The sequence below is a fragment of the Oryctolagus cuniculus genome, chromosome 7, assembly GCF_051225735.1.
Source record: "Oryctolagus cuniculus isolate XC-2025 breed Fujian yellow rabbit chromosome 7, ASM5122573v1, whole genome shotgun sequence".
Classification (NCBI taxonomy): domain Eukaryota; kingdom Metazoa; phylum Chordata; class Mammalia; order Lagomorpha; family Leporidae; genus Oryctolagus; species Oryctolagus cuniculus.
Window position 1 is genome coordinate 59,722,713 of NC_142873.1, and position 17,901 is coordinate 59,740,613.

Sequence of the window (17,901 nt, forward strand, 5' to 3'; positions counted from 1 at the left end):
GAAACCTAGCCACCAGTTTTAACAGTTTTTATAAGAAAATGGATTCCAAGTTCCAAATGCATTCAGCCACTGTGATTGTAATAAATACGACACACATGGTCCTAGTTCTTGTGCCCAGAGGAAAAAGAATTATAAACCAGTAAATATGCAAATAACATTACACATTGTGATGGGTGCGATGAGGAAAGCAAAATGCTAAGCTAGAAAATAGGGGTATACATTTTGGATAGGATTGTTGAAGTCTCTGAGAAACTGAGGAAAAGAAGGAGTCAGCAGTTTAGAGAACAGCAGGAAGAATAAAGAAAATGAAGCAAGACCTGAGGCAAGAAACTACTTGTCAAGACAAGAGAGATCTGAGAGATCATTGTGCCTGGGCAGGAGTAAACCAGGTGGAAAAGTTTCAAGAGTAACACAACCCTGTGGTTTAGATTATGACAGAGTTTTTATTCTGATGTGATGGAAAGCCACAAATGGCCTTATAAAGAATGCTGTAAGTTTGGAGCATGGTGCATTTGTTAACTGAGAATACATTTTCATAAATCATAAATGTTAATATATTTTTAAAACATTTATTTATTTGAAAGGCAGAGTTGCAGAGAGAGAGATATCTTCCATTCACTGGTTCACTCCCTAAATGCCCATAACAGCAAGGACCCGGCCAGACAAACCAGGAGCCAGGAACTCCGTTTGGTTCTCCCACATGGGTAGCAGGGACCCAAGTATTTGGGCCATCATCTGCTGCCTTCCCAGGTATATTAGAAGGAAGCTAGACAAGAGATGGAGGTGCCAGTACAGGAAGTGGCACTCTGATATTACAGAGTTGGTGTCCTCAGTGGTGGCCTAATCCACTGTAGCACAACACCCACCTCAGTTAAAATTTTTAAGAAGTATTTATTTTTTTCATTTGAAAGAGAGAGACAGAATGAATGAATATAGCACATGCTTCCATCTAAGGCTGGGGCAGGCTATAAAGCCTAGTACTCAATCCAGGTTTCCCACATGGGAGGCAGGGACTGAACTATTTGAGTCATCACCTGCTGCCTCCCAGGATGCACACTGGCAGGAAGCAGGAATTGGAGGCAGAGTCAGGATTTGAATGCAGTCAAATCCATGATTCCGGATGTAGGCATCACAACAGATTAACCACTCTGCCAAATGCCAATATCAAAGTTAATAGTTAAACTGTAAAAATAATTCCCACCACCTCTAATTCAGTTTATGATAACAATGATCATAATCTGATAGCTACTGTAGCCTTTTCTCTTAGTAAGTAAATTCCTCTCTTCTACTAACCTGGCTCTACTGTACTCTGCTCCCTTCACAACGTTTCATTTACCACTCTTTGAACTGTTTTTTGTTTGTTGACTGTTTTTTGGCGGGGGTTTGTCTTTCTCCACACTTTTCTGTAAGCTTCATGAGTGCAAGGGCCATGCCAGTCTCATTAACATTCTTTTCCCCAAATCCCACACCATACTTAACACTAAGTAGTTAATCAGTACTTACTGAACAATGAACAAATATGATTCATCTAGTATTTAATCAGCATTTAGTTGTTCTAGATCTTGAGGAAAAAGATTGAAATATGTCATTTCATACTCTCAGGAAAACCAAAAGATGGAGGGTAGTCTTGTAAATACCCTCCGATACAATACACTGTCAACAAACTGTTTTGTGAGTCCAAAGAAGACGACATATGGTCTGACAAAGAATTTTCTTTGTGCAGGCATCCACAGTTATGTGAAAAGTCCAGGATAAGTACAAAAATATAATCAGAGGTCATTTCATGAGTACATCTACTAAAATTACACACATGTAGGCTTTAAAAAGTTTATCATATAGAACATCTGCACAATAGCAGCTGAGGATAAGGGAATACTGCTGACTTTATTCCTTCCTGGACTTCAGCACAGGGAATACCTGACAGTATTTCACAAGCTTCACATTAAAAAAAATTAAATAAAGTCCAACTGTCGAACAGAGCATAAGGTAAGTTTACACAACATCCAACCTGCTGTTTCAAATTCCAGAATTCCCATCCCCCCACCCCGTGTCTGAGGGTGCCAAGTTTTGATCTGCACTGATTCAGCACTATGTTTGCAGTCCTTTCACAGGCAACTGGGGACTAAACAGCCCTTATGGCACCGCCAAATGAAAATACTAAAGGCTCACACTATTAGGGAGGCTGAGCAAATTGTAAAGAACCAGGAAGGAAAGGAAGAAAGAAAGAAGGAAAGAAAAAACTAGGGGGATCACAGGATCAAGTGCAGCATTATTTAACAAGTCATATATACAGCAAGTTCCCCCAAACAAAACCCTTTTCAACAGAATTGAAATGCACTGTGTAACACAACGCAGATCTAGAGTTTTGGTGAAATGACATCTTGGCACTCCTTAAAAAAGGAAGTAACAAGTCTCCTCTAAAGAAAATGAGCAAACACTTGTCATTTCTTGAACGGAAGGGTCATGAGGACAAGTTGTACAAGGGGACTTTTAGCTTTCTCAGCACAGAACTAACACGCAGTACAAGGCTTTCACTTCAACTCTGGGCTTCATGGGAACGCGAGTCGTTCTACACTGGTAATCCACTAACTGCCCTTACCACAGTCTAACTTGTGTTTCAAGTCACTCAATTCAAAACACACCGGCTGAACCCATCCCTACTCATCTGAGAGTAGGGGCTAGACCTGCTCTTTGACTACATCCACATAAGAACACTAGTACTTGCAGAAAGACAGCCGTGCACACCCCTTCTTCAGTAAAGTAAAACCACATACCCAACACCAGTGCTGCAAAATGGCCAAAATGACACAAAACTGCCCGGCATCGCATTGAAGGAAACAAGCCAAACACGCCTAAATGTAAAGTCTGGTCCCATTCATCCGGTGTTCCCGGGAACCCTGGCAAACACTTGGAGCAACCCTCCTGTTCTCCTTCCAAGAATCCTGGGCAGCACTGGCTGAAATTTCCAGAAAAGTTGCTGACCACGACGCGAGGCCCCGCCACGCCACATCGGCACCCCTTTCAACGGGAAAACCAACCTGGGAGAGGATGCCACACGGTCTGTGGACTTGGCAGCAGCCGGGCGGGAGGGTGTGGACCCGACAGGCAAGGTCGGCTCCGCGCGGGCAGCGCCCGCAGCCCTCCGCCGCCCAGCGCGGGCCCGCCGCGCTCCTCCTCACCTCGACCTCCGCTCCTCACGGCCGCCCCGGAGGCCCGTGCTCTGCCGCCTCAGTCTCCACCGGGGGCCAGAGGGGCACTCGACCCTCGCCCTCCCCACAACCCCGCGCGCGAGGCCACCCTGTTCGAGGAAGAAGGACGGCGTTCGCCCGCCTCGCGCAAGTCCGTACACAGCTACAGCCTAATGCCCCACCCCAGAGCATCCAGCCCTCGCCACACTCCTCCCTGGAGACGTGTCCCCCACCACGTCCTTCGCTCCCCGGCCGTCCTCCTAACACCGAGCCCCGCAGTCTTACCCCGACCCCCACAAGCACACCCCCAGGAATATCAACTCCGACTTCGCTCCACTGGGTGACTCTGATCCGCGGCAGCACGTTCACGACAGTTTCGCGATAGCCGTAAAGGGAAACTGGCTCGGAGGAAGCGGCGGCGCGGGCGCGTTCCTCAGTGTGGTGAGCGCGCCCAGGGCTGGCCTGGCCGTTCGGGAGCGCGCCCCAGTGCCCCGCCCTGCCCCTTGAGCTCCGGGAAGGCTTCGGAGCCTCCGCCTGTCCTGGCAGGGTCAGCCAGGTAAGGTAGGCTCAGAGGAGGGTGGAAGGAGGAACAGGTCGGGCGCCTGGGGCCCGCGCGCTCGCTCTAGAGGCCACGTCACTGGGTGGCATCCGACGGGTCGGGGAAGTGGGCGCAGCCTGGTGCCCCTCTCGCCGTGGCGCGCGCACGCGGGTTTGCCTGCCTCCAGGGCGACGCGGCTGGGCGCCGCAGAGGGCCCGAGGGGGCTGAAGCGGCTCCCGGGCTCCGGGGCACCCAGGGGCGGGGGAGAGCGCAGGATGTGGTTTGGTGTCCGTTCCGCGGTTTTGTTGTCCTCCTGTGTCGTCCTCCCCACGCTCCGCGTGCCCGAGTTGGTGCCCAAGCTCAGCTCCCGCATCTTTCCCTGGCCCCGGGCAAAGCCGAGCCGAGGTCTTTGCTCCAGTGCTTCACCTTGCTAAATAATTCTTCTGGTTTTGTTTGAGCGGCCCCCCAGAACCTGCGGCTTAGTCCCCCAAAAGTTTAATGATTGAGTGAGCGTCCTGTAGTTACTCCTGGGTTCAGGTACCTTGGTGGTGGGGGCAGGGAGACGTTTGAAATTGAGATCCGCGATGACCTTGTGTTTACTGTAAGCTTAGTCTAGTACGTAGAATTCTGTTGCTGGGAGTAGGCCCAAGAAAGGAAATTGCTATTCCCGAGTGATCTCGCAACGTGCTTTATTTGGAAAACACAGGAAATGCACCATAGCAATAATTTTTTCGGTTTTCCCAAATTTTAATTGGTAAATAATCACCCAAATACAACTGTGATTTGTATTGCATCATGAAATCTCTCCATTTGACATTTGATGTAGCTTATAAAATGATATCTAGACTTCTAGATTAACCATTAGAGAACGGTATATTTGTCACGAGGACAAGTTAGAGTTAAGAAAAATAACCTTTTTTTTTTTTTCCTGTTATGCTTTGCTTTGGGACGATGCTTCTGTGTCATTCTGAAAGAAGCCTAAGACATTGTGTAAGTTTGGAACATCCAGAATTTCCTTCCTCATTTCAGTCGTTCATCTCTTAACCTTCTGAGGAATGCCTTATTGCATGATTTCGTCACTGTGGGAATATCACAGAGTGTACTTAGGTGAACCTCGACAGTAGGTTCCATCCCTGGATGCAATCCAGAGACTCAGTGAACATAAGATATATGTATACTGTTTGATGCTACAGTTTTTTTCTTTTAAAGACTTATTTGAAAGGTAAATTAACAGAGATCTTCCATCTTCTGGTTCATTCCCCAAATGTCCACAACATCCCAGCTGGGTGAGACTGAACCCTGGAGCCAGGAACTGCATCTTAGTTTCCTGTGTGGGTGGCAGGGACCTAAATACTTGGGCCATCAACTTCTGCCCTCCCAGGCACGTTAGCAGGAAGCTAGATCAGAAGTGGAGGAACCTGGACTTCACTCTGCATTCTTTTTTTTTTTTTTTTTTTTTTTAAGATTTATTTTATTTATTTGAAAGAGTTACAGAGAGAGGTAGAGTCAGAGAGAGAGGTCGTCCATCCGCTGGTTCACTCCCCAATTGGCTGCAATGGTCGGAGCTGTGCCGATCCGAAGCCAGGAGCCAGGAGCTTCCTCTGGGTCTCCCACATGGGTGCAGGGGCCCAAGGACTTGGGCCATCTTCTACTGCTTTCCCAGGCCACGGCAGAGAGCTGGATTGGAAGTGGAGCAGCCGGGACTAGAACGTGCTGGTGCTTTAGGCCAGGGTGTTAACCCGCTGTGCCACAGCGCCAGCCCCTTCACTCTGCATTCTGATATGGGATATGGGCATCCCAAGCTGTGGCTTAACCCTCTGTTCCACCACACCCACTCCTACACTTCTGTGTTTTTCTTAGCAAAAGGAGTACACTCTAAAAATAAGGATAGAAAGAATACTACAGTAGTACATAAGCCAGTAACATGGCCATTTGTTATTGTAATATATTGTGTATTGCACATAATTGTGTTTCTGTTCTTTATTGTACTACTGGCAGCACAGTAGGTTTGTTTACACAAGCATTGCCACAGACTTGTGAGTATTGTGTTGTGCTAGGACATTGTGATGGCTGCAACATCGCTAGGTGATAGGGAATTTTTCAGTTCATTGTAATCCATGGGAGTACTGTTTATATTCAGGTGTGAGCTGTTATTGACGGAAATGTCATTGTGCTATGCCTATTTCTTAGCAGTCACTGCTTGGGGAGACAGTTTAGTGGCATTCAGATATCTATGAAAAAATTTATAACTGCAGCTTTCATTCCTGGAACTTCAAAGAAAGCAGGGAAGATAGGTGAGATGCAAGACTTTTTTTTTTTTTATCTCTTACTGCTGTAGGAAGTTTATTCTTGCATATTTTTCAGGTATTTTAGAAAGTTTCTTAAATTATTAACCATTAAAATTCTGCTGGGTTGGCAATTACACAGCCATGCTTTCAGCTTTCTAAGTTGCCAGTCTATGGGCAGTTAATTAGTTATTTTCCTCACTTAGGTCATGCACTTTTCTTAATTGTTGTTGTCAAATTTCAAGCCCTGCTTCTCTTCTGAATTGTTGGTATAAACAATTGGAACCTTCACAGCCTAAGGAAATGTGAATCTAATGTAGTTTACACCTAGAAAGAATTCATACATAGCAGTCCTGTCCCATACCCATGGCTAGTGAAATTACTGGACAGAATTAATAAACAGGCTATCGCTAGCACTGTAATGTGCTTATGTTCCATTCTGTTCTACCCTCTTTTGAGAGTCTGACTATTTTACAAGTCAGAACGCTGTAACTTAGAAGCTAAGTGACTTGCCTGAAATCATATTTGTACAGCTGGGAAGTGGTAAAGCTAGGGTTTGCACTTAGCTGAACCTGATCTCATAGTTGTGTTCTTTCCATTACATCACATGGAAGTTAATGCCTTATTTTGCTTAAAAATAAAAAATAAGCTATCATTCTTTCCTCATTTTTGTGTCTTTCTATTGAGGAAACCAGGAGTTTTTCCTTTTATTTGTTCTTTTTGAGGCCATGAAAGCTGTCATATGTGAGAAAGGACAATAATCATGTAATTTCAGATGATATAAAACATTGAAAAAAAACCAGGTACTAATTCTTTAAAGAAAAATCACCTGTTAATCATGCTATTGCTTAGTGTTCTGCTCATGGACAATACTGGTATGCTGATTTGAAATTGATACTTAAAATCATAGATTGAAACTACCTCTTATTATCTTTGTGTGTGGATTTCAGGATTTATAAAAGACACAGGTTTGGACGGTTCTGAAGATTGAAATTCTTTGCATTTCTACAACAGGTAATTCATTCTTTACATTCTAAAAGAGAACAAATATTTACTGACCACTATGATACTACCTTACATATATTATTTCATGTACTCCCTGAATAAACCTCTGTAAAGCAGGTATTATTTTAGTTGGTTTGACAGAGAATTCTAGAAGCTACTATTTATTTTTTTATTTTTTTTGACAGGCAGAGTTAGAGAGAGAGAGAGAGACAGAGAGAAAGGTCTTCCTTTTCTATTGGTTCACCCCCCAAATGGCCACTATGGCCAGCACGCTGTGCCTGTCTGAAGCCAGGAGCCAGGTGCTTCCTCCTGGTCTCCGACCCAAGCACTTGGGCCATCCTCCACTTCCTTCCCGGACCACAGTAGAGAGCTGGACTGGAAGAGGAGCAACTGGGACAGAATCCGGTGCCCCAACTGGGACTAGAACCCAGGGTGCTGACGCCACAGGTGGAGGATTAGCCAAGTGAGCCACGGTGCGGGCCTACAATTTGTTTTGCATCAGCGGTGTGTCAGGGTCTTTGCCTGTGCTATCAGTTCTACCCGTGCAATAACTCTCTAGCACAAGTCAATGGAACTTCTCCACAATTAGGAAATGTCCAGTATTATTACTGCCTCCTAGACACCTATGGCTTTAGACATTTGAAATGTGACTGATATGATTGAGAAACTGAACATTTTAATTATTTAGTTTTAATCAATTGAAATTTTAATGTGGATGGCTTCATGTTGCTGGTGGCTGCTGTTATGGACAATGTGGCCTGTACTGATAATATTATTCCCATTTTTCAAAGGAGAGACTGGTTCAGAGCAGTTTTGAAGCTTGCCTAAGGTCACATGATTTTATTTAAAAAGTTTTGAGGAGAATTCTTTAGGAGTGATAACTTGGCAAGGGAGTTAGAATGGATGAAGGGGTAGGAAAAAAAAAAAACAACAGGTAGGCCTAGAGAATTGAGGATCTGAATCAAGTGCTTACTGTGTGAACTGGGAGGAAGGGTGTTTACAAATGACGTAGAGAAGTAGAATGGCCATCACTTAATGACAGTGCCTGAGAACTTCGAAGGAGAAAATGAACCCAAAGTTATTCTGAGGTCTTCGTATCTGGTTAACCTGGAAAAATGTGATAGTGCTGCTCACTGAAATAGAAAAGACTGTATTTGGTTGTTCATTCAACACATCCTGAGCAAGTATGAGATTTAGGGTTCTGTGCTCTGCTTGGTAGACAAGTGGAATCCTTTAACAAGTGTTTTAGTCACTTAAGCCGCCCTCCTAAATTTTCATATTGTACAAGATAATAAACTAACAGATGTGCAAATCAAGTATTGTGAGAGGAAGGGGTGTCTGTTTCCAGACACAAAGGGATTAGGGAAGGTTATATATGGAAGACAGAATTTGAGCACAGTTTTGAAAAATAGGGTGGATTTAGACATGAAAAAACAGTAAAAGTGGGAGCAGGTTATATTTTTAGCAATGGGGTGGACAAAATATTTTGAAAAATCACTTTACCCAAAGCACCTGAATGCTAAATAAATTTCATTATCCTTTAAAATTCTTAACAGATCTCTGTGGAAAAGAAACAGAGATTCCCCATGGCTAAAATGTCAGAGACAACTGAAACCAGACAAGTCTCTTGTGAGGGTATCTGGCTGAGAGCGGAATAAAGTATGACTGGGAATAGGCGCTAGGCTCCCCCTGCTCCCTCTGCACGGTGGAGAAAAAGCATTACTCCTGTGACCTCCCAAATACGCAACTCCAGCAGGCCCCATTCACGTGGCAGTTTGTGTAAATGGTGCCTGTGTTTCACTAGCTGACATTTTCACAGAATAAAATGTAAAAATTTCCTCTTACAGTTGTACAATTTGTGGCCTTGGAGAACTGCCTCCCCACAAATTTACCCAGGTTCCTCAAAAGTCTGCACATTCAGTAAAGGGTGGGCCAGAAAAATGTCTCCCACCTGGCTAAAAGCGATCACAAAGGAATTTATTCATTTTCCCATCACTCCAGATGGGAGAGTAAAAACACCACTTGAAAACTTGTAACTCTAAGGTTTGCTACCACTCAGGTTCAAGGTCCAAATTTATGTATTTATGTAATATAAAACCTAGAAGCCAAGAAATTCATGTAAACTTGGTAATGTGCCAGAGTGCCTGCCAAAAATAAACATAGACCCCCTCTGGGATGATTTTGCCTTAGTTTAAGCCTCGTAGAGAATTCCCAGAAGAAAATGATCCACTTACAAACTCACAGTTGAGAACTATGAAATACATATGGGAGGGTCAGTCATACCAACAAATAATGGAATTAGGATTTTAGATAGGAATTGTCAGAAATATAGATGAATATTTAAGGACATAAAAGAAAAAACCTAAAGATCTTGACATAATTCAAAATATATATAAATTGAGAATTATTGTCCTAGAAACCTGTGTAGGAGAAAATACCTATAGAATCTTAGCAAGGAATTGTCAGGTTAACTAAGTAGATGAATAAAAAAAATGTTGATGGGATGTTAAGGCCCACAAGGGAAAACATTCAGAAATGAGTTAATGATAATGTGGGTAGGAAATTACCCAAATCAAGCCTACAATGATGACTTTAGGGGCAAAGGAAAAGAATCTTATTTAGCAACATGTAAGTAATGTATGAATTTAGCAACAAGTCAGATGTGTGGAGCAAGTGACAAATACAAGTGAAAATCGCTGAGATTTCATTATTTAGGTCAGTCTGAAAAGAGGAAGCTGAGTATAGTGGAAGATTGTAGAGAATGAGAGCTGTAAGTATATTCACAAAGTTAATTGGAAGTACTGAATTTTTTACGTGCTCAAGCTATGAGAACATACTTCTAAACATGAAATTGTTCTAACATGCGTAGGAGTAGTTTCTTTGAATTTGAAAGTATTTCTATATTTTTAGAAATAAAATTTAAAAAAGTAAATGTAAAGAGAACAGATTTCATATATTTTGTAGGTATAATTCTGAGAAGATATTATAACTTCTCTCCTTCCCTCTGTCCTTCCCTCAAACCCTCTCCTTCCTTCCTTCCTTCCTTCCTTTTTTTTCTTCAATTTTTGCGAAAACATAAGTTTCAGTCCACTCTATAATCACAGGCTTAATGTACCACTAGCCTTAATATTCAACAAGTAAAAAGTAGAAAGGGCTAAAAACAGCAATCAAACCACAAGATGTCTGTTTCATTCCTATACTTTTTTTTTTTTTTTGTATTTTGCATTAATTGCCACATATCAGAGAAAGCATGGTGTTTGTCTTTTTGGGACTGGCTTATTTCACTAGCATGATGGTTTCCAATTGCATCCATTCTATTGCAGAACACAGCATTAACAACATCCTTAGTCTAGAGGTTGAGGAAGAACGTGGTGATGAGTGGTGTGTATGTATTTAGGCCCTCTCTTTTTTTCTTCTTTCATGTAGGAGCTGCAAGTATAATGGTGAACAAAATAATTATTTCCTGCTTTCACAGAACTTAAAAGTTCAGCGAGGAAGATAAAGCCAAACAAGGAAGTAACAGTTAAGTGTAAGGAATGTCCTGGCTGGGGAGGTGGACGACAGCTGGAAACAAAGCAGGGCCACCTGGCTGAAGCTGGGAGCATTGGGGCGTAAAAACCTGCACAGGTTCCCTGGGTAGGTTGTAGGTGGGGGGAGTGAGCATTGTGACGTCCTCATCCAGATGGAGACAGCAAAGTACGTGTGGGCCTGAATGTCTACCAGAGAGCCTGACTCATTCCAGGAGCTTCAAGAATGTTGCTATGGTACCATATAGCGTAGTGATTTGGTGTTAGAATCACATTGAATTTGAATCTCCCACCACCTCCCAGCCCCTGTGGTTTGCTAGCATTTCTCTTGACCTGTAATTCTCTTGAAGGGAATAAATGAGGTCATGTATTTAAGGTATTTCATAACATTAGTAAGATGTAATAAACACTTTTGTAATGATGACAAAGGTGATGATAGCTAGAGCAAGGAATTGGGAATAAACAGTAGCTATACGAGATGTATAGAGATAAGTAGAGATCATATGTAAAGGACCTTGTAGATCAATGTTAAGAGGAAAGACAGTTTATAAGAGCTTAGGGGAACCACTGAAAGATTCTTTGTAGGACAATAAAGTGACCGTAGTGGTGTTTTAGAATTAAAAGTATCACCCTGATTTTAGGTTGTGGTCTAGATTAATTGTGGTCAGGACTGGAGTAGGATTGAGTAATATAGCAAAAACCAAAATGTTTTTCCTGTTCTCTCACTCAACGGTCAATAAAAAATATTTCTGTGGTCACCAAGAAGTATTTGGGGATTTTCCTCCACCAGTAACCAATTAGTTCTGCAGCAGACACCAATTGGCTATTCCCTAATTCATTCCCTACAATATCCACCCGAGGGTAGTCTCAGATCCCGCAGGTTGAAGGTTCTGCCACACAAGGCTGCCTCCATCTTCTGATGCCAATCAAAAAGCCCAAGTCATTTTATCTGTGTTTATGATCAACTGGCTATAAATGGTGCTTATCATGATCCCTTCCTTGGGTTCCATTAATTTGCTGGAATAGCTCACAGAACTCAGAGAAGCACATTTAATGGTATCATAAATGATATCACAAAGATTACAGGTAGGAGTGAGTGTATGCACAGTGGTTAAGATGCTGCTTGAGACACCTGCATCCCATGTCACAGTGCCTGGGTTTGAGTCCACCTTGCTTCTGATCTGGCTTCTTGCTAGTGTACAATTTTCAAGGAAGTACACAAATATATGAGTTCCTGCCACCTATGGGGGAGACCCAGATGGAGTCCTGGGCTCCTGGTTTCAGGTTGGCCCAGCTCTGGCTGTTGCAGCCATTTGGGGAATGAAGCAGCAGATGGAAGATATCCTCCCACCCTCTCCCATCATTCTGCCTTTCAAGTTAAAAGAAAAAATAAAAAGAACACAGGTAAAGATGCATCAGGCAAGGAATGTGGAAAGGGGTGCACACTGCCCACTGCTCAGCTTTCTGGAAGCTCTCTGAACTCAGTCTTTTGGGGTTTTTATGGAAGCTTTATTACATAGGCATGATTAACACCGTAGTCTGTTATGATCAGCTTAACCTCAGTCCCTCTGCTCACGCTAGAGACTGGGGAGTGGAGCTGAAAGTCCATACCCCTTTATCATCCTGTCACCAGTCACCATCCTGAAGCTACTTAATGGCTGCCAGCTCCAGATTTCTGATTAAAATATACAAGACATTAATGACTCCTGATTCCAAAGATTTTAGGAGCTTTTTGCCAAGAAACAGAAGACCAAATATAGATGGTTGTCTGTGTTTGTGAGTTCTGCATCTCTGGGTTCAACAGATTGAAAATACACAGAAAAAAACTGTCTGTATTGAACATGTATGGACTTATTTTTATGTCATTTTCCCTAAACAATCCAGTCCAACAACCGTTTTCACAGTATTTACATTGTATGAGGTATTATAAGTCATTTAGAGGTTTGAAGTATACAGGAGGATATATGTAGGATATATGCAAATATAATGCTATTTTATTTGTATAAAGCACTTGAGCATTGGTGATTTTGGTGCCCATGGGATGATCCTGGGACCAGTCCTCCAAAAGATACCAGGGATAGCTGTGTATATTTAATATACCACTACCACCGTTAAGGGAATCATGACAGTAATTTGGCCAAGTGATGATGGTTTAGGTAGAGTACTGGCAGTGAAGATGGAGAGAGGGTGTAGATGTGAAAGAAATGAGAACAGGACCTGGTACTTGACAGTTGGGACAGAAACTAAGTTTCTGCCTATGGCAATTGGGTGAATCTTGGTTCTGTTTACTGAGATTGTGAAGAGCAAGTATCGGGCTGGTGTGGGAGATGTCAGAAGTTGAACAGCTCAGGGTACTAAGTACAAGAGCATGGAAATGATGGGCAAAGTAAAATCAAGGGGACCCTTGTGAATTATCTTTTCTATTTTGTGTTTTTGACTTCAGAAGACCTGTTTGAAATGTGGTGGTTTCAGCAAGGCCTCAGTTTCCTCCCTTCGGCCCTTGTAATTTGGACATCTGCTGCTTTCATATTTTCATACATTACTGCAGTAACACTCCACCATGTTGACCCTGCTTTGCCTTATATCAGGTCAGTAAGATGAAGTGTTTCCATAGGAGTATGTCTTTCATTTTTAACATTGAAGCCAACATTTGCAATCAGTATTTTAAAATTCAGATTTTTTACATTGGCGTTACAACAATAAAATGACTGTAAAAAGGAACTTGTATTTGGCTCTGTGTGATAGATAGCAGGGTAAGATATAGTGAATTGATTATTGAATTGTGACCCCTTAGTGCCTAGTCTTCCAGACAAGTTTTGGAGGTTCCCTAGAAGATACAATTGGAATTATTTTCCCCTTAAAATTAAAGCATGCTGCAAGCATCAATAATAAAATGAGAAGGTAGTAGTAATTATAAGCATTTATTGACTTATTTACTATGTGTAAGGTAATATTCTAGCATTCTTTTTTTTTAAAGACTTATTTATTTATTTGAAAGTCAGCGTTACACAGAAAGAGAAAGAGAGGCAGAGAGAGAGAGAGAGAGAGAGAGGTCTTCCATCCACTGGTTCACTCCCCAATTGGCCACAAAAACTGGAGCTGCGCCAATCCGGAGCCAGGATCCAGGAGCTTCCTCTGAGTCTTCCCACGTGGGTGCAGGGTCGCAAGGACTTGGGCCATCTTCCACTGCTTTCCCAGGCCATAGCAGTGGAAGTGGGGCAACCGGGTCTTGAACTGCGCCCATGTGGGATGCCAGCACTGCAGGAGGTGGCTTTACTTGCTATGCCACAGTGCTGGCCCCTAGCCTTCTTTATGTCTTAAATAATTGCAGTTTTATAACAATCAAAAGAGGTGGGAACTGTTACACTCTTTTGAGAGTGGGCAGAATGAGAACCTGGGTATTTTGTTTGCTCAAGAGCACACAACTCGGAAAATGTTGGAAGCAAATTCAAATCTAGGGGCTATGTTCTTATTCTTTATGACATGCCACGTAGATTTCTTGACAAATTAAGTATTGAAATTTACTGGGGACTGGCATTGTGGCGTAGCAGGTTAAGCCACCACCTGCAGTGCCAGCATCCCATATGGGTGCCAGTTCAAGTCCTATCTGCTCTACTTCCAACCTAGCTCCTGGCTAATGGCCTGGGAAAAGCAGCAGAAGATGGTCCAAGTGCTCGGGCCCCTGCTATCCACATGGGAGACCTGGAAGAAGCTCCTGCTTCCTGGCTTTGGCCTGGCCTACTGTTGGCATTTGCTGTCATCTGGGGAGTGAACCAGCAGATGGAAGATCTCTCTTTCTCTGTAACTCTGACTTTTAAATAAAAAATAATTCTTTAAAAAAAAAGTGGAAAATCTAGGCACTGCCATCTACGTTTGATATGACTGAGTGGTATGGTGTGGCCAAAGGGGTGACCAAGTTGGGAGCATTGTGGGAGGACATACAAAACTCAAAAATGCCTCAGAATTTAAGGTTCTGATTCTAGGAATATGTTGATAAATAGTCACCATTGTGCTAGAGGAACATGTACCTTAAAGAGCGGTACTGTTTGACCCATGTGAAATCACATATTTAATATTTTGAGTTCTTCAGTATTTTTATTTTCCCTTCTGAGAACTTGTTTTTACCCACTTTAAAGAGCTTTAAATAACTTAGGCCATTGAGTTCTTTTTTAGAGTCCCAGTTCTCTGATGGTAGTGTGTGTGATTTCCTAGGCACTTCCTCTCCCTCTCCTTCTGCTTTTTTATCTTTCTGCTAAGGAACTTAGTATTGTCTTGAGAATTTTATTTAACATTGTAAGATATTTCAACTCTAGTTCTTATTTTTTGGTTTTCATAGTTTCATTTCTTTCATCTGCAAAGTGATTAACTTCAGTTAGATACTCTGCAAAATTCCATTCAGTTTGTAGTCCCTATCCAGAAGATTTGGTTGTTATAACCCCAGAGAACACAACCAAATGCAAATCTCACTCCAAAGGCAATTTTGCTGCAAGTGCATTTGAGGTGTTCAGTGCAGAATGAGTTCTGGACCTGGCCAGCCTTAAACGTTGCAGGCATTTGGGAGTGAGCCAGCAGATGAAAGGCCTTTCTTTGTCTCTGTCTCTTTGCCTTTCAAATAAAAAACCAATCAACCAACCAAAAACCTGGTCTTGAATATAAACTCTGTGAAGGCAGCATCTTTGTTTTATTTTACACTGTATTCATCTCTTTGAAGTGGTGTCTTGCACATGTTAAGCCCTTGATAAATATTTTTTTGGTTGACCAATAAATGAATGAGTATTAATTCACTTTATATGAGAAGCTAATTTGTGCGGAAAGAGTGTCAAAAGGCCTGTGATGTTTAGGGAGTATTCTGATGAGACAGACGTATCTTTGAGATTGATGGTAAGTCAATAACAGAGTCCTCACGTGCTCAAGGATAGCTGCTGCTGCTGCTGCTGTTTTTTTTTTTTTTTAAAGATTTATTTATTTATTTGAAAGGCAGAGTTGACAGAGAAGCAGAGGCAGAGAAAGGTCTTCCATCCACTGATTCACTCCCCAAATGGCTGCAATGGTTGGAGCTGGGCCAATCTGAAGTGAGGATCCTGGAGCTTCTTCTGGGTCTCCCACATGGGTGCAGGGGCCCAAGGACTTGGGCCATCCTCTACTGCTTTCCCAGGCCATAGCAGAGAGCTGAATTGGAAGTGGAGTGGCCAGGACTTGAACTGGTGCCCATAGGGGATGCTGGCACTCCAGGCGGTGGCTTCACTTGCTACACCACCACGTCTGCCCCCAAGGATAGCCTCTTAAAACATCAATTTATTTAGGTCTGCATTGTGGCACACTGGGTTAAGCTGCTATTTGGGATGCACATGTCCTATATCTGGGTGCTTGGAATCCAGTGCTACCTCCACTTCTGATCTATCTCTGAGCTAATATGCTTGGGAAGCAGCAGATGATAGTTCAAGTACTTGGGTTCCTGCCACCCATGTGGGAGATCCAAATGAAATTTCTTGTTCCTGACTTCTGCCTGGCCCATCCGCTAGCTGTTGTAGGCATTTGGAGAATGAACCAGCAGGTGGAACATCTCTCTCTCTCTCTTTTCTATCACTCTGCCTTTCAAATAAATAAATAAATAAAACTTTATAGAAATACATTTATGTAGATTTCTATTATGTAGAAAAGAAGTAATCTTAAATGATGCGACAAAAAAGTGAAACAGATGGGTATTTGTAGCTTTAGTTGCCATGTTCTCTTTATAAAATGATGTGAAAGCTGAACTCCTGGACTTAGAAAGCTAATGGATTTGAAGTAATTGTTGTTACTTCTTATCCCTTAGAAGAAATATTTATGTGTATCTAGTGTAAGAAACCCATATGTCTTCTTGTTTTCTTTCAGTGACACTGGTACAGTAGCTCCAGAAAAATGCTTGTTTGGGGCAATGCTAAATGTTGCTGCAGTTTTATGTAAGTAATAACAATCAAAATTAATATTAATTCCTATTTGTTAAACAATATTGTGTTACTTATTTTCTTATTATACTTGATATGATGTCACTAAATTATTGATCACAATTGTGCTTCTAAAAGAAAAACACTGTTCTAGAAAAGCTAAATTATGGAAATAAACCTTTAAATAATGCCTATAGGGCTACGTGACTACCCATCCAAATAGAAGTTGTAAGTATAACCAAATTGTCCTTGAGCCTTTAAGTGAACTTCTTCAGCAACCAGTAGGGGACAAAGAGCCATAGACACAACTGACTTCTACTAACCTCAACTAAATTCCTTTAGTATGAGCATCTAGAAGTTTGAGAATAGAGGCAAAACCATGTTTTGATTTTTGAGTAACATTGTAATGCCAAAAGAATGGGGCCATTACCACAGTATTTTACATTCCTGATAATTTATTTTTGAGCTAAATTTTTATTAATGGTTTATTGTAAAATACTGTGATTATTTTAAATAGTTGTGTTCTTTCATGTGATACTTGTCTACAGTAAAAGTAGAAGTCAGGAAAATGATTCAATGGAAAGAAATTTTTCTTCAGAAACACATCCACAAAGTCTCAACTCTGTTATATTTTCCACACTCCTGAGCTCTTGGGCAATATTTCTGCAATAGCAAGTGTAACTTGGCCCTTTCTTGGAAAATACATATGGCAAAAGTGAGCTCTTTTTTCCTTTGTAGGATTGATGAACTGATGGAACCAAGTTATGGTCATTTGGAGTAAAGTGATGTCAGAGTGAGGCATATAAGTGTTTAGATTTTTCTTTTTTTTTTTTTTTTGTCTATATTCATTTTATCCATATTCTAGAACTAGTTACTTTTGAATTGGATACTAATCATTAAAGTATTTTTTGTTTTATTTGACTCAATTGAGATTTTTAGAAGGCATCAAACTTATCTATTATGTTTTATTCTAAATATTTGTAGATGAGACTTGTGGAAGTCAAGTGGTTTGCTCAGTCACACAGATACCAGTAGTTGTGTGAGGAAACATTAAAAATTCTTAAAAATAGACAGCTTTTTTTTTTTCTTCTCTCAGATTAAAGGGAAAATCTGTACTCTGGATAGCAATGACCTTTGTAAACTCTCCATTGGCAACTTTATTCCCTGGTTATTTATTACTTTGTTGTTTCTTGGATATCTCTTCCCAGGCATTGCTACCATTTATGTTCGTTATAAGCAAGTTCATGCTCTGAATCCTGACGAGAACCTTATCATCAAATTAAACAAGGCTGGCCTTGTGCTTGGAATACTGAGTTGTTTGGGACTTTCCCTTGTGGCAAATTTCCAGGTTTGTGTTTTAGTCCAGCCTAGGTATTTTCCTGAAATACGTAAGTATAAGTGTTAAAAAGGAAAGCTGAAAAATTCAGATGT

At 41.7% G+C, this 17,901-nt stretch overlaps 2 protein-coding genes across 62 annotated transcripts in view; one reads left to right on the forward strand and one right to left on the reverse strand.

Annotated features, from left to right (window-relative positions):
* CEPT1 (choline/ethanolamine phosphotransferase 1) overlaps positions 1-3,551 on the reverse strand; it is a 39,483-nt gene extending 35,932 nt beyond the window's left edge. For 9 of the 12 annotated variants that reach the window (XR_016210804.1, XR_016210802.1, XR_016210801.1 and 6 more), the window contains exon 1: positions 3,474-3,551. The gene's annotated coding sequence lies outside the window, so the exon portion shown is untranslated. Of the gene's footprint in view, positions 1-3,038; positions 3,173-3,473 lie in introns of those variants that run through there. The other 3 variants (XR_016210803.1, XM_051856171.3, XM_070077884.2) reach the window with 1 other exon arrangement.
* Positions 3,531-17,901, forward strand: part of DRAM2 (DNA damage regulated autophagy modulator 2) — a 41,234-nt gene continuing 26,863 nt past the window's right edge. For 2 of the 50 annotated variants that reach the window (XM_089300169.1, XM_070077900.2), the window contains exons 1-7: positions 3,603-3,744; positions 4,704-4,948; positions 6,962-7,025; positions 10,443-10,545; positions 12,987-13,131; positions 16,418-16,485; positions 17,679-17,818. In XM_089300169.1, coding sequence (XP_089156295.1) covers positions 13,001-13,131; positions 16,418-16,485; positions 17,679-17,818 — 339 coding nt within the window. In that variant the 5' untranslated portion in view covers positions 3,603-3,744; positions 4,704-4,948; positions 6,962-7,025; positions 10,443-10,545; positions 12,987-13,000. Of the gene's footprint in view, positions 3,750-4,700; positions 4,949-6,961; positions 7,026-10,442; positions 10,653-12,986; positions 13,132-16,417; positions 16,486-17,678; positions 17,819-17,901 lie in introns of all 50 variants that reach the window. The other 48 variants (XM_070077887.2, XM_070077897.2, XM_070077889.2 and 45 more) reach the window with 31 other exon arrangements.